The sequence below is a fragment of the Chaetodon trifascialis genome, chromosome 16 (assembly GCF_039877785.1).
Source record: "Chaetodon trifascialis isolate fChaTrf1 chromosome 16, fChaTrf1.hap1, whole genome shotgun sequence".
Lineage (NCBI taxonomy): Eukaryota > Metazoa > Chordata > Actinopteri > Chaetodontiformes > Chaetodontidae > Chaetodon > Chaetodon trifascialis.
Window position 1 is genome coordinate 20,690,405 of NC_092071.1, and position 22,699 is coordinate 20,713,103.

General features: G+C 41.4%; 2 protein-coding genes across 12 annotated transcripts in view; one reads left to right on the top strand and one right to left on the bottom strand.

Annotated features, from left to right (window-relative positions):
- Positions 1-871: 871 nt before the first annotated feature.
- LOC139344876 (scavenger receptor cysteine-rich domain-containing group B protein) lies at positions 872-10,784 on the bottom strand. Its single transcript, XM_070983299.1, has 11 exons — positions 10,649-10,784; positions 9,610-9,642; positions 8,442-8,480; positions 7,570-7,872; positions 7,376-7,444; positions 4,282-4,596; positions 3,912-3,980; positions 3,536-3,604; positions 3,064-3,378; positions 2,302-2,385; positions 872-2,219 (listed from the first exon to the last, which is right to left on the bottom strand). Exons 1-11 carry the CDS (start codon positions 10,782-10,784, stop codon positions 1,903-1,905), a joined length of 1,749 nt encoding a protein of 582 aa, XP_070839400.1. The 3' UTR covers positions 872-1,902.
- An 8,756-nt stretch (positions 10,785-19,540) lies between these two features.
- The window catches only part of LOC139344330 (RIMS-binding protein 2), a 61,469-nt gene continuing 58,310 nt past the window's right edge, over positions 19,541-22,699 (top strand). For 10 of the 11 annotated variants that reach the window (XR_011603158.1, XR_011603157.1, XR_011603159.1 and 7 more), the window contains exons 1-2: positions 19,568-19,722; positions 20,599-21,617. Coding sequence is in view for 7 of the 11 variants with exons in the window: in XM_070982401.1 (XP_070838502.1) it covers positions 20,718-21,617 (900 nt within the window). In the remaining 4 variants the exon portion in view is untranslated. Of the gene's footprint in view, positions 19,723-20,598; positions 21,618-22,699 lie in introns of all 11 variants that reach the window. The other variant, XM_070982408.1, reaches the window with a different exon arrangement.

A 22,699-nucleotide genomic window follows, 5' to 3' on the forward strand; every position in this document is an offset into this window, starting at 1 on the left:
GAATGTGTGGAAAGAAAAAAATGCTTTGTTCTCATAGAATTCTGAACTGGTTGTGAAACCGTCATTGTAACCATGGATATGCCATTTCCTAATATGTCTGTGGATTGTAGAGATTGTGAGCATGAAGCAGGTCCATAATGCTGGTATGCTGAGTCATCTTATCATGAGTCATCAAACACACCCTCTCATACAGGCCAATCTGTTTTGCTGTCAGTGTACGCTGGATGTTTCTTTAACTGATCAATCAGCTCCAGCCTTGCTCTGGAGCCTCCCATACAAAGTCCTTTTAGCTTCTGTCTCTGCTACCACATTCAGACTAAGTATTCAGTTATGGGTCAAAATACTAATTCATCTATATTTTACATTTCAAATCGCAAATTTAAGAAGCTGAATTTTCACAGCTCTTTCCTAACACTGGAGTTACTTTTGACTCAGATTCAAGAAACTGTTTCCCCACCTTAATTCTCATTGCAACATGTCCTTAAATCCTGCTGATTTAAAACATCAAAATTATTTATTTTTAGCTAAAATCTTTCTTGCATTTACAGATCTCTTTATTTATTCCTTCAATGTCTCAAACTGAAGTTATCACAACTCATACTAAAATCAAGAAATGTATTCAAAGTCTGTTTACAGTATCATCAAGAGGTACTGGGTATTTAAAAAAAGCATTCTTTTTACCATTTTTTGCCATATTTAAAGAGATAATCCAGACGTTTGGTTTCGGAGTATCAGGTGATAAAAAAAAAGTGCTAAATTTTTAGCAAATCTTTTATTTATTCACAACAAGTTTCTCATTCCTATTCTTCTTTCTTTCCTTTCACTTTTGACAAAAGCCATTTAACAATGATAACAAAGGTTTGTGCAGAATAATCACCTCAATCAAAGTACTCAGAAGTTAAAGGAGGAGTTAAATCTTGAACAGCTTTCTCAAGTCTCTCATGTTCTTCAGCACATGTTAATATAATGACACTATTCATTTGCTTTATTAGATAGAGCACTTAAAGTGAGATTGAACATTTGAAGACAGAAGAAATAACACATTCTTCCTCTTATAAGAGAAAAGTTAAAGGCCCTCTCGCTCTTTTCAGGACACTCAGGAGCTTTGCTGCTGCTGAAGCTGCATTTGGTCAGGTATGACCTTTAGCTTATTGTGGCTAATGTTAGCAAACTTAAGATCAATACTGCTGTGCAGCTGACATGAAAGCGATGCACACGCTTAGGACAATGGCAAATGCAGATACTGATTTAAACATGTATTTTTACAGCAAAAATATATTGTATACTGAAAAATGAGACACATTTACATTTATTTATATGATGGTTTACAGAACACAAGTAATACATCATTGATTTGTAGATGAGAGATACTGTATATTCACAAGATATAGCACATTATTTGAAGATGTTTCTGTTTCCTTGCTTTGTTATGGTTTGTAGTATATGTTTTTTATTTGTGTTATCATACATATTTGTGAATATTGGAGCTGGCATCCACAAAAGTGTCTTCCTGGTAACTGTTTTCCATGTAATGAATAATTGATGGATTTCCTCCAGTATACCTCACTTAATCATCAAAGAATCACATGTACAGTACATCTCTTAACATTTTGGGGCAAAGAGGAGAGAGGCAGTTAAAATATTTGTTTTTCTTTGTTTATCAAATAAAAAAACAGTATACATTGTATTTTATATCATATATTTATTTATAAAGTGCTTAATAGGCATAGATAGTTTATAATATGTAATCATATAATGTCATATTAGTTATTTTGTATGTTGTTGGTGGTGGAGTATTCCATCAGCGATGTGAAAGCAGTTATTTACATAATGTATACAAGTCCCAGGTTGGTACGCCCACTTCCTGCCCATGGTGGAGATGGGAGTGTGGTTCTGCTGAAATCACGACAGTGAGCAGGTGACGCCAGCATCTTCAGAGTGGTCACAATTGTGCACTTGCCAGGATATATGGGAGCACTCCTGCAGGGAATCCTCTGTACCGCTGCACTTAAGATTGTCCAGCAGGATTGTTCCTGTGCCGGGCCCGAAGAAAGATTCCACCCGAGCCACCATGGCTTTTCCACAGCCCAGCTGGCGACACACAACCTGAGCGTCGGGGAAGTCCCAAGCATCATCGCACACTGTGCCCCATCCAGAATCTGAGTACATCTCCACCCGACCCTCGCACTGGTGCAGGCCGCCCACCAGTCTCAGCGTCCCTTCCGAAACAAAGAAGAGTCGCAGAAATTCAGAGGCTGGAGGAAATGGGTTGATTTTATGTGTTTTGTATGTTTAACCTACCTTCAGGGGGTTGTGTGGTGAAGGTGGTGGGTATCCCTTCTGTTACTCTAAAGTCACGTCCATTTACAATTTGGCTATCGAAAGCTAAGAGAAGCAGACAAAAGAGGAAGAAAACAGTGATACTTATGGGTCCTGGGCATATTCAAGTAATAAAAGCAATAGCAAGCCTCTCTTTGAATCACCCTAGTGATCAATATAGGAAGCCCCTTGCTTTTTTCCCTTAGGGCCACAATGAAGACACACTTTGCAGCATCATTTTTTTTTTTTGGCAAACTGTTTGTAAAATATGATTATGATCATAGATGATGTCCCCTTTGCCAGATACTATTTACCTACAGAAGGAAGAATAACTCAAATGTTTAAAAACTGCTGCCTTTAGAAAACAAATCTATAATCATATTTTACAATCAACCTGAAACCAAGAATGTGCTATCTAAGCAAAGGGGAGTCTGTATGTGCTTTTGATTCAGCCTGAACGAGTGAAATTTGGCCTGCAGGCATGCAGTGACGCTGATGTGCCTTGACTCATCCACTGTATTTTTTATGTTCTCTGGGCTGTCTCCTCCTCAGAGTACTACAGTCATACATTGCAACTGGACAGCTCAGCAGGGCGGGCACAGATGACTGGGTGAAATGGAAGTATGGGCTCTCAGTGGAATTGATGACTTCAGATAGAGGTTTGTGATACAGACAATCCTAGGTTCAGCATTGTAAATGTGCGTTAGGCATAAATGTATGACATGATGTCGAGCTAGGTCTTACGTGCACAGATAACTCCAGCATCCTCATGATGGCCACAGTTGTGCTGACCCCAGCCCAGGTGGAAGCACAGGGACAGCTCCAGTTCAGAGCCGCTACATTCTACATTGTCCAGCAGGATCGGACCCAAACCGTAGCCGAAGTAGGCCTGGGTCTTGGCCGCATTAGCAGGGCCACAGCCAAGCTGCCGACACACCACGTTGGCATTGGGCATGTCCCAGTCATCATCACACACTGTCCCCCAAACATTTCTGTAGAGGACCTCCACACGACCCTGGCAGCTATTGTTACCATTCATCACACGAATGGCTAGTTTGCCTGGACAGGAATAAATAGGCAGTACATCATTGCAAGTGTCTTTTCTGATAAAATCTAAATGGCTCATAATTATACAATATCACCTGGTGCGTCCAATATTACATACAAACATACTGTACATGTGTTTACAAAGCAGGAATCACTTTAGTGTGGTTACCTTTTGTCTGGGCTGTTGTGGTAATGGCTGTCGTACTTGGTAACTTGGTGACTGGAACATTGTCTGTTGCTGGGGGGAAGACGTGATACATGACAAAATGACTTGATGGCTCAGCCTGCCTGCTACCTGCTGCAGATCACAGTGAGGTTAGTCCTTTGCACTCTTTCACCACCATGTTTCGTGGCACTGTGCTCTAACACGTTCAAGGACAATAGGGGAGAAATGGCTCGCCCTGTTGGTCGTTTGGCAAAGGTGCACATTTCATTTTTTTCTGTTCCACTTGAACATGCTGATGCAAAGGAGTGATAATCAGTGTGTGTATGGTTGCTTCCACACAACTACACACAAACATCTACTGTATGCTGTGTTTGTATACCTTCAGTGTTATATGTTTCCGTGACCTGTCTCGGGTTTGCTGTTGCCAGGGGAGCTTCAGTAGTGGATGCTGGAGAGGGTGGAAATAGAAATTAAATCCTTTTCATATGTGAAGTAGATCTTGTGCTATTAATGTTTCTGCTACTGCTTGTTTCTAACACAGATACCAATGCTATACCACTGCCATTATAACCTCTTCTTGTCCCCCTTTTTCAATATCCCCCCAATATCTTATCTATACCTCAACATTGCTAACTGATTTATTCTCTAAGCATTTTCAAGCTGAATATTTCCATTAGTATGATGATAATTCCTGGTGTATATCTGTATGACTTGTATTAATACATATTCCCTGACTGAGAGCAGCATACCAGTGCAGGTGACCCCAGCATCTTCATGGTGGCCACAGTTGTGCTTGCCCCAGCCCAGGCTTTTGCACTTAGTCAGGTCCTGTTCAGTGCCGTAGCAGTGCACATTGTCCAGTAGAACGAGGCCAGTTCCATAGCCAAAGTAGGAGTTGGTGTGTGCATAGACAGCACTACCGCAGCCTATCTGCTGGCACACCACCCGGGCATTGTTGAGGACCCAGTCATCATCGCACACTGTCCCCCAGTTTCCCTGGTAGTAGATCTCCACCCGGCCCTGGCAGGCGTTTTGTCCATTCATCAGACGGATGGTGCCATCTCCTAAACCAAGAGAGAGACGGAGGCATTTATAGGGACTGATGTCTTTCTCTAAGACATAGTTTACGTCTCTGTAAGCCTTTATTAGAATCTATATTAATGTCAAATTTAATGTGCTGATTTGGGGGAATCAGAGGAAACTGCTAGGATTTGAGTGACTGTGTAAGACAGAGGAAATGACACTGATACAGAGAAGGGAGAAGGGTGTTGGCCTATATATTACATACTGTTGCTCCAAAAAAGAAAGAAAGAAAAGAAAAACGAAGCAGTAGACTTAAGGTGAACGTCTAATATTACACTTAGCACAGATGTGCTTGTCATCTTATGCCTCAGCACAGACAAAACCACACCTTTAACAGAGACAATCCACATTCTCATGTGTCCATCACTTAGAAATGCTCTTCACCTGATCCATGAGTCTGGATGGCCTCTCTGCATTCCCAGTGGCTTCCCTGAAGGCCACCAGAGAATCAGCGAGCTACGTCACTTGTTAACCAAATTTGATTCTGTTGTAGCCTCTCATGATCCTCTTGGGAATTACGGGAGAGGAAACAACAGGGCGACCACAACAAAGGGAAACCCTGCAAACAATAAGGACGGCCTGGAATTCAGGAGGCCTTTGAGGTGTATTGTACAGTTTCTCTGAGCATGTCCAACAGATACTCTCCACTGAACTGAAAAGCCCTTGATGTTATGTCAGATTTGGTGACAGTTTTGCAAAACTGAAATGATATATCCTTTCAACTCAATGAGCCCAATGTTTTTTCTTTTTGATAATTTTTTTTTTAATAAACCTGTCTGTGTTCATTTCATGAGGATTCCTGTATTTTGGATCCACACAATGATCCAACAAAATAAGCCATCATTCATTATTTAATGAAACATGCCCTTGCATTTTGTTGTAACATCTGGCATGCCACCTGTCTGCCAGATTTGTGTGTGTGTGTTTGATTTTGACCTTATAGCACAAAAAAAAAAAAAAAAAACATCTAATCAAACGCAGAGTAAAGCCGGCCAGAAGTTTAATTCCTCTGAACACACAACATATTTCCCAAATATCCTCTACAGTCAAGAAAGCTTTATTAGCACTTTTTTTAATTGCACTGGAATGAGATGTGCACGTGAATAACTGGTCTACTTACTTAGCAGAGAGACAATGCAGCATCTGGTCTGAAACCTTTATGCAAATCACCTGATGGCATTATTGAATGTTTGGAGGTGGGCGACTCATTCCATGGTGTTTGCTGAAGATTAATATACAGATGTGGTTTGTGTGAATATCTGATGCAGGGTTGAATGCCCAGAGCTGCAATAACAGATTTATTTGGCCATTTGGGGGCAGTGGAAACAAGCTGTGAAAAAATACTTATCACCTTTTAACATGATCTGACTAACGTGCTAGCATCGCTTGCCTATTTAGACCTCCAGCAGAAATATATTTTAGCACCTTTCTGGACACCTGATGAATGAAATCCAATATCTGCTTTTCATTTTGCTCTGTTTCAGTCTCCACTAACTCATAACTTATGGCTGTTTGAAGGGTAATTCAGGTATTTTTAAACCCGGTCCCATTCTTACATATACTATTTGTTATATTTTTACGTCTAAATGACTAATACATACAAAAAGTTTAGGAATTGGCCCAGTAGATTTTGGTCTGTAATGGCTGCAACATAATTCTTGGCAGCATTTGAACCCATCAAAGTACATCCACTGAAAGTGTTTTTGACACAAACAGGCTCAGAGTCTTATTCTAAGTGTCTGACAACATTGTGGAAAGGATCCCTACAGAGATAGGGACAGACCTTTACAGACAGTCCTTTCTGGTGGAGAACTGTACTGAACTGAACTCCTGTAACGAAAACAGTAATTTTACCTCAAAGACATGAGAGTTGCCCTACAACTACTGCTTCATTTGGTTTCTTTGTGTTATTGTATGATTTTGGTGTTTTAAAGGGTTAGTTCAGATCCAATCCAATGTGTTAAAACTCAAAGTCACACAATAACACCAACAAATGAACCAATCGAAGCATGAAACTCTCATGTTCTGCAAGGTAAAATCGTGTTTTTGTCAAAGGAGTCTGGTGGATTGAACAGAGAGATATTTTCTGGTTAAACAAAAAGAATTTAATTCTGAAACGAAAAGGTCTGTGTCTGTTCGGATCTTTTACATAATGTTGTCAGACACTTAGAATAATAATCTAAGCCTGTCAGTAGAGAGAACACTTTACACTGATTGCCCCCAAGGATTGCATTACAACCATTGTCCTCCACTTAGCGGCTGCAAGCGAGGAAGATGTACTAGACTAATTTCTAGACATTTTGTTCCTTTTAGTCCTTTAGATCACAAGATATGTAAAAATATGGCCCAGATTTAAAAATACCAGAATTACCTTTTAACCAGTAAAAGCTCCACCATGTTCTTTGCGCTGAGCAGAAAAATGATGTGAAAGCAATGAGAGTAAACCAAGACAGTAAAACCAAAACAATGACTCATAGAGCTGTGTGTAAGTTTTGTGATCAAATGTTATATAAAGAATATATAATTTTGTCTACAAATATAGATTCCAGCCATTTCCAAGTTATACTTTTGTTTCAATAAGTTTGTAGTTATACACATCTTGTTTTCATACACAGCCTCTAGTTTATTACCTCAAAAGTATTTGTGCCTGGATTTTGGCCTTCTGCCTTCATGCTTTTTAGAAAAAGACAAATTCATCCCTCTGACGCTTCAGGTTGGCAGAAGACCAGTCTCATTTAGATAAAAGCAGGGAGCACTTACGTAAACCAGAGTTCTCCCGGGGCGGTGTGGTGCGATCCTCAAAACCTTTTGCCCCCACCACTGCTGGTTCTAGCAGCAAAAATGAAAAGGAAGTAGTAATGTTAGTCATTCTGTCCTCTTTTCTTTCCAGGATTATACATGAAGGGATGATTCACCACTGCCTCAGCCAACTAAAAGTTGTATAAAGGCTTTACCTCTGCAGGTAACACCCACATCCTCATAGTGGTAACAGTTGTGGACGCCCCAGCCCAGACTGTGGCACTGACCGAGGTCTGTTTCACTTCCTCTGCAGTCCACATTATCCAGCAGGATCAGCCCTGTGCCTTGTCCAAAGTGAGAGCTGCTGCCCACCGCCACAGCCACTCCGCAGTCCAGCTGCTTACACACCACGATGGCATCCACCATGTCCCAGTCATCGTCACACACTGTGCCCCATGAGCCATTGTAGTGCACCTCCACCCTTCCCTCACACCTGTTACGACCATTCACCAGCCGTACTTTGGAGAGATGAGCAGACAGATTCTGTCAGGGATTCTCTGTCAGATTCATTTTGTTGTCAGTGTTTAATCACAACTGCATTCTCTGTCTTTGAGTGAGATGTGGATATTCAGGTTGTTTGGTTATGATTGTGCCACCTCACTGAAAAATCTGAGGCCCATAAAGGCTCTACTGTCTGAGAGATATTTTAACAACATGTTCCTATTTAGGAAAAAAAAAAAGAGATGAGAAGACAGAATATCATGGCTCTAATTCTGATGACAGTTAATAGCAAGAAAAAGTCCTTCTGGACACAATAAGCCACATGACTCCTTGGAAGTGAGTGAGCTGGATGCAGGAGGGTGGGAGGTTACATAGCAAATAAGTGGGGATTAGGGAAGTGGAGAGCTGGGAAAGTGACCTTGTTTAAAAAGCCCCAGGCACTGATCTACCTGCTGTACTCTGTTTCACGGACACACAGTCAGCCACTGATACAGTTGGTTTTCATGGCATGGCCTGGTTGCAGATATGTTTTTCTGAGTGTCTGGGCAGAATCACAGGTGGAGGTAGCTGTAAAGCTCATGCTTACCTTGATACTGCGTCCTCATGGGGCTTTGCAAGCCATTGGCTGAAACAGGAGGGAGGCAGGGGATATAGGAGAGAGAGAGAGAGAGAGAGAGAGAGAGAGAGAGAGAGAGAGAGAGAGAGAGAGAGAGAGAGAGAGAGAGAGACCATGGTCAAATTATTTGTTGAAAGGAGGCTCTTGGCCTTCCATAGTTACTGTACTCTATATCTACTATATCTATTTTCCTGTAACACTAGACACATATTGAGACCACAACAGGAGGCCTGTTCAGACTATGTACTCCACCAGCTACAACAGAACTATGTCTGCTAGCGGCATCGAAAGGGAGGGAAAGTCCGTTGGAAACTATTGGGTGGATGGACAATGAATCTTGTACAGGCATTAATGGTCAATCATGGTGAATTATAAAGTGGGTTCACACGTTTATGTTCCTGCAAGGTGAATGTACTGCATCAGCACATTTAATGCCATTGTGGCCATGTTAGCATGTTGGTGTTAGCATTTAGTTCAAAGCACTGCTCTGCCTAAGTGCAGCCTCATAGAGCCATCAGGATGGATGTTGACCCTCGTTATCGTGAAATATGATTGATGGTGAAACTCTCATTTGTGACTGGGGAAATACAATATGTAATCAAATTGTTTTCTCTGTCATAGCACCTTTTCTTAACTTTTGTCTTTGATGTTAGCCAAATGAGTCAAATAAAACCGTTAATAGATATTTTTGGTGCAAAAGGGTCAATGTAGATCTGAGCTGTCATCTGCGTGTACATTTCTGAGGTTTTTGACGCGTCTTTTCCCAAGGGTCACATTGGAAGATGTTTCTGGATCTGTATAAAGGACAGTCTAATGCCTGAAGACTAATATCTCAGGTTTCAACACCTCACAAAGACACCAGAGGGAACTTCCAGAGGGAAAATCTAACCATCACACTCAATGTGGGTCAATTCACAGGCTTCTCCGTTCCTCCGTTTGTGGCATTCAAACATGTACAGCATATACATAAAAATATATCTATACTACGTATTTTAGCCTCAGGGTCTGGTAATACATCTGTTTTCAGTATCACATGTAGGTTAGGTCCTGGTGTATATCCTGGGGAGGCTCTTATTCTAAGGGTGAGGATTAGGAAGGATCAGAAAAGTAAAATGTGATTAAATCAAATGTCACCTACCAGATACAGCCCGTCTGCTTATTTTCATGTCTCCTGAAATTTGAAAAAAAAAAAAAAAAGAAGAAGAAGAAGAAGAAAGAAATGAGTGGATATCTGTTGGCTCTATCAAGAGAGAAATCCAATAAGACGGTGTCAGCACACTTGAATAAATTGCTTTCTATATAGTTGTTGATCCATAATGTGCAGTGAGTGGAATTGATCCTAGCTCCCTGCAAACTAACTACAGGGCTTTTAGCCAGCCATCACTGGTAAACACAGGCCAGAGAGTAACTGTGGACACAAAGGCACTCATCTACAGGGAGTTCCCTGTGTTCCCATTAATAACGCCTCAAACATTTACTGACACACAAGAAATCATCTCATGTGTCACATTCTGTTTCAGTTTATGGCAGCGATAACCTTTTTCTCTTGGAACCAACTCTTCAAATATGAAATGTAGCATCTCAAAGATGTCTGGTCTGTGGACTGAAGCGGCCAGAAAAATGCTGCTGGCTTTCATTTGAAAACTGTTGATTGCAAGGGTCATCGTATTTAGTGAGTTTAGAAAGCAAGTACATATGAGTTTGTTCAATGTCACAATCGTAGATCACAGCTTTAGATAAAGTTTGGGTGTCAGTTTCAATCTTCATACAACCAACCTCTGGTCCTGAGCCAGTGCATGAAAAATCACCCCTTAGGAAATGCCATGCTTTAATAAGCTGCTCTAGCCGCCACTTGCCATTGAGAACAATGAGAACACACCACAACTATCATTGACAAATAAGTAGAGCACTTTGCCTTTAGTTTAAAAACTGTGTTTCAGACTGTTACTCTAATATCTGCTATATCTTTACTGAATCACTGTATGTTAATATTTCTCAAAAACTGACCAAATTAGAGAAAAATTCCTAAAAATCAAACAAACATGTGTTACTGTACCACATGTAGTGGTCTGTTTGGTAGAAGGTAATATCTGAAAGTCAAGCAGCTTGGATTGAGGGTCCTTGGCCAGTTTTTGGACATATCCAACATGGTACCCAAACCCCATCCACACACTCACCGAGTCGCATCACCACACTGACGGCCACCAAGACGAGGGATCCAAGCAGGGACACCAGGAACCAGACGGCCGGGTTCCAGCACCTACACTCACTCTCCACCACACGCTGGCCTCGCATGGCTGCTTGACTGACCATCCGCCTGCAACACACACATCCACACACTGCCAGTCTCTCTCACAAGGCTTCCCAAAGCCCTGAGCTGTGTGTGAGCAGACTTCTAAATGTACAAGACTAGAGTAGACACTTTTCTACTACTACAAAACAATCACTGCTTTTTGTCCTGGTTCAGAGTAGCCTAATTATAATATTGGATTGTTTTCTCTGATGGAGCCTGCAGCTGTTGTTACTGTGCTGTACTAGGTATTGATGGTAGTCTGGGGTCAGGCTTGGGAAATGTGGGGCTCAGAAAGAAATCGTTTCAGAGATCATGTGATGCACATCACTCTGTAGATATTAGGGAGCTGTTTTCGGAGCAAACCAGGAAGAGATTATAAACATAAAGTCACCCTAGCCTCCCAGACATTGGCACGTGCCACCAGAAAGTGCTGCTTTTGCCTGTAAAACCCCGGAAACGGGGTGTCGAGTTACATCGCTGTTTTGTAAGCACAAAATGGCTGCCTTGCACCAACCTGGCGCATTTCACAGGGACCACACTGATGGTTAGAGCTGAGGAAGTTTATTTTCCAAGCTTAACAGCATCATCAGCTGGGGAAAGCTTGTGTTACAGACAGAGGCAGGCACCTGTGGAGTGGTTTCTGGATAATCAAGGGGATTTTCCTTCAGACTGAGAATATTGGGATCCACTGACAATCACTCACTAATCAGAGTTAGATAGTGCTGTGGTCAGACACCGAATACCCTACGTTCTTCTCAAGTGAGAAACTGGCATGAATGACATTTATCTAACTCTGCAAATACTCCAAGAAATAAACAAGGTAAAGTAAAATATGCTACAGTGTGAGGATGTAATTTTAAAAAGCAAAACAAAACAAAACATTTATAGCTAAGTTTTTCTCATACTCTGCCAAAAGCAATACAGTAGTATCGTATATTATAAACTTATATACTAATTATATATTAAAATCCAAATTTTACATATTCTTTTAGCATCCCAGAAATGAGGTGAATAGTGTTATTAGCCTTGGGTTGTTTGTCTCTTCACTGATGCAGAATTCCCCCCGACCTTACACAGGAATGTGTATTAGGGGATGATGAGGGGAGAATTTGATATTGGCCCCTCGAGATAGTGGACATTCCGAACCCAGGGGGCACAAAAAGACATTTCTGCTTTCTGTGGTCCCCATCGTCAGGCATAAACGCTGCTTCCTGCGATCTGTCACTAGAACCCTCCAAAACGCTTAGGCACCTGATGACACTGCAGGGGCACCTCTCATCTCCTAGGAGAGCAGGAGGAAGGGAGAGAAGGGGGGGCACTGTACTGTATACATACTTATTCTCAGCTTGTGAGGGCAGATTTAGCACACAATCTTTGTGGGGCCATTAGTGACAAGAAAACACTTCACAGCAGCTCCAGAATCAACTTTAGACCGAGCAGACTTCATCCAGGTCCAGTCCATTTTCAGTGGACCGTTGCATTGTCTCAAAAGGTGCAGCACAGAAGGCCAGAGGCCTACAGAGAGGTCATTGTACATCCAATTGGTAGGTGGGCATTTTAACACCAACACAGCAAGCACAGCACTCGAGAACCACGGCTGTCTCATTTGGAGACTGTACCAACAAACCACTCGAAACTCTGGGACAAATGGCTCAGTTATGAGGGATGAAAAATAATCTAGTCCCCAATGTTATGTTTTTCAATACTCCATTCATAGTAGGATGTAGCGCAGATCCGCTGGGGAATAATGTTGCCTTTTGTGTCGGCCCTGCTTCCCCTCCCTTCTGGCTTCCCTGCGCTGAGAAATAGCTGAAAGATCTCGGCCCCACAAAAATACCCCTTAATGTCTGAGATAAACCAGAGAATAATGCTGTCAGTCTCTTTAACTGAGAGAATTTTGTGGCATTCAAACAGAGGTTCAATGCATTTGTCAGCATGTATGTCTGATCATAGCCCTGTATGAGAAATATCCTTTTTTCTGCAAAGTCTGTTCACTTTTTTTGTAAAATGTGATAGAAAATGAGAGAAGAAAGGCACCTTCTTTGGAAATGCAGATCTGCTCTTTTTCAATAATAGATAGAATTTAAGGTCATAATGCATATATTCTGAACATGTTTGCCACTGTATGATCTTAATTCAAATGTCTGCTTGAAACAATATTGTACAGTGAACATCTGAATTAGCATCTGTACTTTCACATTAAGATGAATGTACAGTTGAAAACTACTTAAATGACAAAGAAAAGCGAGATTTAAAACTTACACCATGCACTGCTATGTCACAGAACCAGCTTCGTGTTAAACATAATCATGAAAATCAAATAAAGCAACTTAGTATTGAATAGAAAATGCATACCTGTTGTCAAAGGATTTATCTTCACCCCCAATAAAAAACAAAGGAAAAAATTAAATAGGTTTCCTCCCACCAAAAAAAGTACTAAAATGTCCTCAGAGCTCAAATAGCAGGCAGATTATTCCACAAGTCAGACAGAAAACACAGAAAGTGTGTGTAGAAATGGAGGCAGGAAACTCAGAGCATCCAGCGCTACTTGTTTAAGGTCTTTCATCTCCTTAACTCTGCTTGACTATAAGTACCTGACTTCAGTGACAGGGATTACGTAAAACAATAAATACCAGAGCATTGTATGTTAATATTCTAACGCCCTGCACCTGTATGCTTAAAAGAAGCAGGAGGGGCAAAAAAAGACAAAGACAATGAAAGCTAACCCTTCACTGGTACCCCTGCATCTCCAGTTTCAGGTAGCGCTCACAGGAGGTGCGGTCCAGCTCATCTCTGCACACACTCGCAGGGGGAAACAAGGCTGTGGCTCAGGTCCTGTGTGTGTGTGTGTGTGTGTGTGTGTGTGTGTGTGTGTGTGTGTGTGTGTGTGTGTGTGTGTGTGTGTGTGTGTGTGTGTGTGTGCGTGTGTGTGTGTGTGTGGGACTCTCCGACACAGAAGTACTCCATAGCAAAAGACTGTGAGGCAATGAAAGTTAAAAATCAGAAAGCTGTACACAGTAGGTCCTTGAGAGTTTTGAAGGTTTTAAAAATCCTCTGGTCCTGATTTAGTCCCCCAGAAAACTGATGACTGACGAATAACTCTGGACCAGCCACAGTGGAAGGAAAAGACAAGGCCAACTGAACATGCTCATCTTGGCTGTTGATAATACAACAGTTTGATCTTTGTCAGAAGAATTTCCATATAGTACCTACAAAATCTATCATCAGCTGAATGGCTGTCTTAAAGATTGTTCTAATCAGCCTGCACATCCTTGAAAGAAATGTTACTCCACAAATGCTGTATTCCATGAATTCCTGCACTGCATCTTGCTTATTTGTTTTCCAAAAAAGCCTCTCCTTTGAGCGAGAAAGACACTGTTTATATTTCAGTCATAGAAGATGTGCTATCAATTACGTGTCCTCACACAGAAAAGCCCAGGGCCTCTCTGAATTGTGTCGCCGACTAATAGCAATTGCTTCCAAAGGCTAATCCTTCCTGAGCTGCAGAGAAACGTGCAGGCTGTCCAGGGCCATTGACAGGGTTTTCAAGGACCAATTCAGGCCTCCTTCCTGTGGTGTCATCCGAATCAGTTGTTGGGCCAAAAATGAGGGATTCAGTTACACTCAGCTAATATTCTGAACCCTCAGGTTAGACTGAGAAAACACCCCACCACAGCCAAAGTGACAGATTTACTAATAGCCTCATCTTGCCCTGTAAGGCAGGAAGCTAACAAATGTGAATATGTGCATGCGCACGGTTTCAAATCTTTGTGTTTGTCTAGCAAACTCAGATACTGTGTGATGTAGCATTGAGTACAATGACAGTAGTTAGCCGACTGTAAATATATCAGTCATTACTCAGGCTACTGAGCTATTAGCATCAGCTAACTACTTTTAATGTAATTAATTATTTACTAATTTTTACTTTAATCCTGCATAATTTCAGCGAAAATTTGTGGTAAAAACAACACAAATATTATCCCTTTAAAAAATTGTTAAAGCAAATTTGTTTGCAAATTGCTAATCTTCCAGGAAGATTAGCAATATTAGCATTCATTTAGAGTCATGTTTGTGACACTTTAGCTCTGTTTTTGGTCTCTACCAACTCCTGGGGGAAATAGCTGGCTCTTTCGCTCTCTCTAGCCACCGCCTTTGTCTATCAGCCATAAAACAGTTAATAATTCTCTGTTGGTGTGGATATGAGTGACCCTTCCCACAAGCACGTGATGCATCGTTCAGATAAAAATATTGATAACAGTTGCTTCGAAGTTACATAGAATTAATCATCAAATGTTTTCTCTCTTTTCACTCTGTTTTTGGTCTCTACCAATAACCTACAACATCAAATATTCTTTAAAGATGTGTAATTTCAAGAGACGTGCACTGAGGCACTAATACATGCGTCCATCAGCAAAGAATGAGATAGTGTGTCTTTCTTTATGACATCTCTCTCTAGTGCATAACAACATTGCTGGCCTATCAGTCACCATGGTAATGACTGTGATGTTTCAGAAAAATATTCTTTTATATCATTTTCATCGTTGCCTAGTGTTTCTTCTCTGCTGTCCCCAAGTAGAGTGAAGCTGCATGTGCAGCATACAGTTGTGTGTAATCTACAGGTGACATCCCTCTGCTCTGTGGCAGCATGTGTCAGGACATCATGTGTATCTCCATACACATACGGTGATGAGACGTGTAATGGCTGGGAGATGGTCAGCAGTGATAAGCTACAGTAAAAGTCTGACTGGGCTGATTATGGCTGTGACTATGCATTAAAAAGTTTCTTCTTTTTAAGGACTTTGAAAGGAAATCTCTGTGTCAGATACATGATGACATGACTTCCTCACTCATTTTATCTCTTTGTATTGTCAATGTTGGAATGTGAGTTTCACAGTGACAGTTAAACTCAAAACTGGATTCCACTGCACTTCAGTTCATCAACCTGTTTGACTTTGATATATTTATTGCAAATAATGAACTCGGATGTTTGTGCTGGTCTGTGCGACAGTTAATAGGGCTAAGATGAGAAGAGGAAACAAAGCTAGGACAAACAAAAGGCCTGTCGGAAAAAAAGGCTCTAGGAAGATCAGCCACTTCATCTCCCAGTTGAATTTCCAAGCAGAGACGCACACAATGTGAGCAAACAGGCCAGTCTCATTTGGGAGTTACGAAGTTCCTGGAATAGATGTCTTGTCAGTGTGTTGATGATTTGGTGAGGTCAGCTATTGTACATGTGCTTCAAGTCTGTTTTACATAACTCCAACAGTGCAGCATGGAAGAGGGGGCATGTTCATAGATCACCTTATCTTATATGTCACAGTGTCAAGAGTTATCTAAATGCTTTTGTTCTCGGGTTATGAGGGTCTTGAATTTGAACTTGACACAAAGTAATGACATCCTGTTACCTTTGTCTTGGACAATTCTTTTAAGTGGGTCATGTAGGTAGTATTCAGTGTCATCAGTGCTGAAAACTATGACACAGTTCAAAAATATGCACACGTCAAGACTTAGATTTCAGCCCTTTATTGCCACGTAATTCCTGAATTCCTTATTAGAAATGAATGACAGCAGTGAGTCGTGTGTATAAAATACATACTCCATAAATAAACATGCTATGACGTGTTTGTTTTAAAGATTTCAGGGACAAAATCCTGCCAGTATATCACATAACCTCCAGGGTATAATGCTGAAGCCCTGTGTCTCATACAGATGCAGCAGAGTGCCAATGCTTGACAGGATGCACAGTGAGTCGAGATGAAGAAGGAGACTCGAATGTCTTGGAAGTAAAAGAGAGAGTACCATACCTGCCTCTGGTCATTTGGCTCATGTGAATTAAAACAATTTAAAGAGGTTTTACTTGAAAAGCTGTTTCAATACAAATTACAGTCAGTAGCACATCAAAGCTGTTGTCAAGAAAGACAAATGGCCTCAAAAAACACTTTATGTTTACCAAAGATCGGATTGCATCACATGAAACCACAGAGAGACCACAGAGAATAAGAAAAGAAGAAGACAGAGTGTATAAAATAATACAAGAACGTGTTTCAAATAGGCAAATATATATTCTGTGCATGGCCTCAGATCAAAGGCGCAGAAGTAGGGCAGGTGCAAGCAGTGTGCAGACAGAAATGTGTTTAACAAAGGTACAAAGGTAATCCTGCATGTAAGATTCACAGTCAAGGCAGTTGTACAGAAACAAGACAGTTAGCTATTTGCAGGGACGTTTGTAGGGGTTTTACTCTAATGTAACATACAACGTTAGAGACAAAGTGTGCTGAATGATTAAGGAGCAGCAGGCTGTGGGATTTTTACAGTGCATTTGCTCTCCCTCTCTCTCTGTTTCTGCCTCTTCCCAACAGTCTGCCACACGTGAGCAGACAGAGATGGAAATGAGAGAGGGAGCGGCCCAAGGACACCCTGATAACACAGAGTGCTATGCTGAATCTGTCTCTCTCGCTCTATCTCTGTCTCTGTCACCCTCGCAGTGAGCGCAAACCATTAGAGATGCTCTCACCTAATGCACTTGCATTAGTGATGTAAAATGAATAACAGTACGAAAATAGAGTGTAAAAATGCAGGTTTATTCTCTGCTTTTACGAATGCCACCCAGTGGTCAGACATGGTATGCTCTGCCTCTTTGGCAACATGATATTGAAAAGGTATGTACATACCTTTGAGGATTTATACATTTCAATATCATTGCCTTTGCCAAATAATGAAATCTCAGGAAGCATTTTATCAAGGGCCCAGGGATCATATTAAACAATGCATTCCTGCTGATCATGTCCTCATGTGAAGAACAAAGTGAGATACAAAATACCAGACTAATAAGCTGTTGTGCTAAAATATCACAAGGACCAGAATGTAAGTAGAAAATCATGAAGGATTCAGTTCCTGATTGAAGGAAATGCACCTAATTTGCATCCATCTGTTCAGGTAACATGAAGTGATGAGATATCAGAGCTATTTAAAAACAACAAGGTGTCCTGGTGACATCTGACTCTCTCTTTACCACCACCTACAGACTGTCTCTGCAGTTTCTTCCTCCCTGCCTCCTCATCAGCCACTCACCTGGCAGACCTGTAAATCATTTCCTGATTAGCTTTTCTCGAGCCCTGGGAGCCTGGTCTGGTTTCTTCTGTCTACTTGACTGCATAGCTTTGGTGTCATAATTTTCAGCCATTCTTTAATCCTGTTTCCTGTCTTTCTGCTAAAGCTTTTTCTTTTTTCCATCCTGTGTGCCTGCCAGCAGTCTCTGTGAGCTTGAATTTGGATATAGTAAACTTATTTTCAGCCCAGCCTGCTGTGTTCTGTGTCTGCTGCCTTCCTCCTTCCTGTTTGCCACTCACCCAAAAACTGTGACACAAGAGATGTTTTGTCAAACACGTGCACGCGCACACCACATTAAACAGATTCATGATTGTGCAGACACCTGACATTGCACTGAATAAAATTATAGGCAAGAGATGACAAATGAAAACAACTGCTAAGAGAGGGCTTAGTGTTAATATTGTAATTTATGGAAAGATTGTATTCCACACAGTAGGCTCTTCTCATAGCAGATATTTTGCCTTTTTATAGTATGAAAAGCATTAAGGATGGCTCAGTTCTATTCAAGTGCCCCATGATAATGTGATAGTGATCCAGGATGCATAATACAAGCAGCTAAATGGAAGTCCATCATCATTAATTTTATCATTTATAGCAATGCCTTTTCTACTCTGACATGTCAGAATGTCTTTTGTGAAAATGAGATTTTGCAGATAGGCCTACCTGATGTACAACTGGACATACTGGTTCTGTAAAATCAGAAAGTTCATCCTGAGCACAGTCAAAACACAATTTTTCACATTCTGAAAACACAAAGAACATTCTGTACCAATTAAATAAAATAGTTTTTTTCTTGATAAAATGTCATAAAATTACTTTTTTCCTCCCAGAGGACATAATTATACTGGTTTCATAAGACTGGATTCTTCTCCAAAGCAGCACATAAATAAACAGGTGTGATAACCTTCGAAACTCTTGCATACCTTTATATGACAACAAAAGAAAATAATGCAGGTTCTGTGAGGCCCCTGTGCTGACTTGACCATCAGTTGGTGGTTTAGCACTTTAGAATACTGAATTACATTTGATTTGATTGCCAAAAGGAATATCCACTCTTAACAGTAAATCAAATAATAATAATAATAGTAATGATAATAATAATCATATGCAATGATCCCCCTGATCAAAATACCTTAAATCTGGACAATTTAAAAATCTTAACAACTGTGCACCAGCAGCCTGTGGCCACTAGTGGTCATCCGTCTCACACAAGATAGCCAGATTCAATGATTATGTTGCCTTCAATGACGATGTAGGTAATACTAATTTTATTGCAAAACTGCACATGAACAACTCTGTAAACAACTCAACTATAAATACAGCCAAGAAAGGTAGAACTTTATACCTCAACTTGCAAGTTTAAGAGTAGATGAAATGACAATAAGAAGGAAAAGGACTAATGTAAACAATAACTCCTGAGAGATCAATTACTGAAAACAAAGCCGATAAACTTTACGGTCTTCGCCCTGTTGTTGCAGGACAATGCAAATCTATCGCGTTTGACATTCTAAATTCACATGAAAAAATTGTTTTGGTATTCCTAATTCCCATTTAAATGCGCGACAAGTAGTACAGTTTTAACGACGGTCCTTAAATGTTGAGACGCGGCCGAGGCGCTCCTGAAGGCAGCACTGTTCCTGGACAGGCCAGCGCAATGACGCTGGACACAGCCTGTGTGACACTGGTGCCTGACAGATAAACAAACCCCTTGTTGCATGGCTCTGTCGACCTATAACAACTAACGTTAGCTGCTAGACAGATCATTTTAATGCCGACCAAAGTAGCTTGGATGAGAGATGATGGCCCCATCGATGAAAAGTTAAATATAAGAGTTGAGTTCGCTGAGAGGTGAGTTTGATCCAAGTTTGTTCAGAAAACTTAACGGCTAGCTAACACTTGCTAACAAGACGCAGTAGCTAGTTGCTCGGACTTGTTCCAGCTCCAGTACACTGCAGACTGACATTCGCCTTATTACAAAGCATTGCCTACATTAACACCAGCTACTTCACCATTTTATAGTTTACTAAATTAGGCTAATTAATTAGCCATTGGCCGACGTGCCTGTCCTCTGTAATATGAGCCGTCACCCTGCGCCCATATGGGCACCGCTAAGTGAAGCTGCTGATGGGTGACTTCGGCTAACGGTGAACTGCTGTTTGCACTTTTCTCCGGAAGGTCACCTGTTGCATCCTCTGCTAGCTGTTCATGCTCATAATCATATCATCCCGCAGAGACTAGATCATTTTAAAATTGTTTTTATGTCTTATCTGTTTAAATGTGCTTCGTTCTGCCACACATCTTCATATTATGGATATCTGATCATTAGTTTAGACAGAACAAATAAAAAGATATCACGTTTAAATAAAGTCATAAGTTGGCATCTGTAATGAACCATTATGCACTGGTTGGTCTTAATATAGCCTACGCAGCCACTGCCACACATTTCCTTGCACCTCACTGCATATAGAAGCTTTTCAGAGGCACTTCTTTGTCTGTCCCCCACAAACAATCACAAGGCTGTGGTGCATCCACTGTGCTTGTTTTCTAAAAGCTCTACAGAGTGCCACCCTCTTTTTTTTCTGAATCGTCCCTCTAACAGAGGACCAGTACTGTGATCCTCACCATGCTGAAAACATTTCTTGTCACTACATTCATCTACAACATTTGAAAATATCTGACCATTTCTCTAATTCTCTCACACCTTCCACTGTCTCATCTTTCCAGCGACTTGCTGTGATAACTGCATGCTGCGTGTCTGATAACCACCCATCACCCACCTCCACCTCTCTCAGTTATGATGCATGGCTCCTCTTTAGAAATGGATCTGTGTCGCCGTTCATTGCATGTTGTGCTGTGAATGTGTCATCATGAGGAAGGACAGGGATAACCCTCTGGCACTGTCATCCAAGAAACCATGCCAGGGCCAGACAGGCTACGGTCGGGAGCTACAGAGGCTGCGCGCTGATTTGGAAGCAGAGAAGAACCGAACAGAGCAGGAGACTCGAGAGCTCTGTGTGGAGCTCAGGCACCTGCGGGAAGGAGCGGAGAGGGAACAGCAGAGGGCTGTGAGGGAGCTGGCGGCCAGGCGAGGGTGCCAAAAGGACAGGCACTCCAACAGACACTGGTGTCTGCTGGCCAAGGGGGTGGACATTAAAGACAGTGGACGATGCAGTGAGGTTGAGTCTAAAGGGAGAGGGGCTTTTTGTGTGCGCAGTGGAGAAACGTACACAAAGCTGGAGAAGCTGCTGCTGACGCTGGATGAGAAGATAAATGGTGAGCAGGCAGTCTATGAATTGCATCACAGGCAGGATTTTGAGCTAGAAAAGGCCCTCTTCCTCTGCCACCTGCTAGAGGCCTACGGAAGACTGTTGCAGGGGAGGCAGAGAGCAGGACACCCCAGCTACAATTTGAAACGTCTCTTGAGAAAGTCAGTTCTGGAAGACACCGGTGACTCCTGTCAGACAAAGCCTGTCCTCACCTCCTCCAGGGCCTTGCTGCAGAGATCCCTCAGTGCCTCCCACTCGCCTAAGAAGAGGAGAAAGCAGGCTTTAGGGAGGGCCCTCAGCGCAGCTGACCCCTACACCAGCACTGCAGTTGTGGACACCTGTCGGAGCAGCTCTCTGGAAATTTGTCAGCCTCGCAGCTCTCCCCATGCAGGCTGGGATGACCAGCCCCCCGACTGCACTGAGTCCTCTGGGTCAGACGAGTCACCGCCCACCAAATGCATGGACAGAAAAATGGAGGTAAGTTATTTCATATTTCCAAATTCCACACATGGTTCCGAATTCAAATACAATGTCTCCAAGTGAGTAAGCAAGTCAAGAAAAAACTCTTGCCTTTAACTCAGAATCTGCACCTTTGTGCACTTACACACTTTCATGGTCTTGGTCGTAGATTGCCACACATTATATTCGCATGATAAATTCTGGGTAGATGGAGCTGACATGGTGGCAGGTACTGTAAAAGGAAAGGGGGGCAGGAACGTGCTGGCAGTGGCCCTGTGATTTAAATGAAGACATTACTCCTGAACAGAATTTATTGATGATATCACCTCAAGATAGAATGACTCTAAAATGTCTCTACCATCAGAGGCTTGCACAATCTTCAAGATGTGAAGTAGACATTGACAGAAATGTGTCAAATCAAGATCAGAACACTTTATAATGGATGATGTATATGATTTTGACCTACCTTTTTGATCTACCTTTTTAGAACTGAAAGCCTTACACAAGACACACAGACACAATGCTCTGTGCTTATGATAGCAAGGATGGATTGACAGATAACTAACAGCAGATATTTCTATCAGAAGATTCAACTACTGCTGATGTTTGCTGTTAGCTTGATCTAATATCAAAAGCATGTGATTTGGGCAGCTGTTGCTGCACTTAAATCCGCAAAATATAGATGTAGGCAGTTGTTTCAACATAAGCTGATGGTCACCACATCATATCAAATCATCAAATTAAAATAGCACAATGTAAGCCATGTTTATTGCAAGTCAGTGACCAGTTTTTATTGCTCATTATACCAATGTGGGGAAAGTCTGCACCAGGAGTAATGACCGCTGAATCAGAAGAATCAGAATCAGAAAAAGCTTTATTGCCAAGTACGATTTTACACATACGAGGAATTTGCTTTGGTGAGGTTGGTGCATGACACATCTATCAAGAAGAAGCAATTAAAAAGTTAAAAATATGACAGTAAGTAAATAATATAAAAATAATAAAATAAGTTAAAAAAATACAACAATAGAAGAACTGAAGCAGTAGTAAAATAAAAAATCTCACAATATAAATATATGTACACAAGTCTTTTTTTTTTC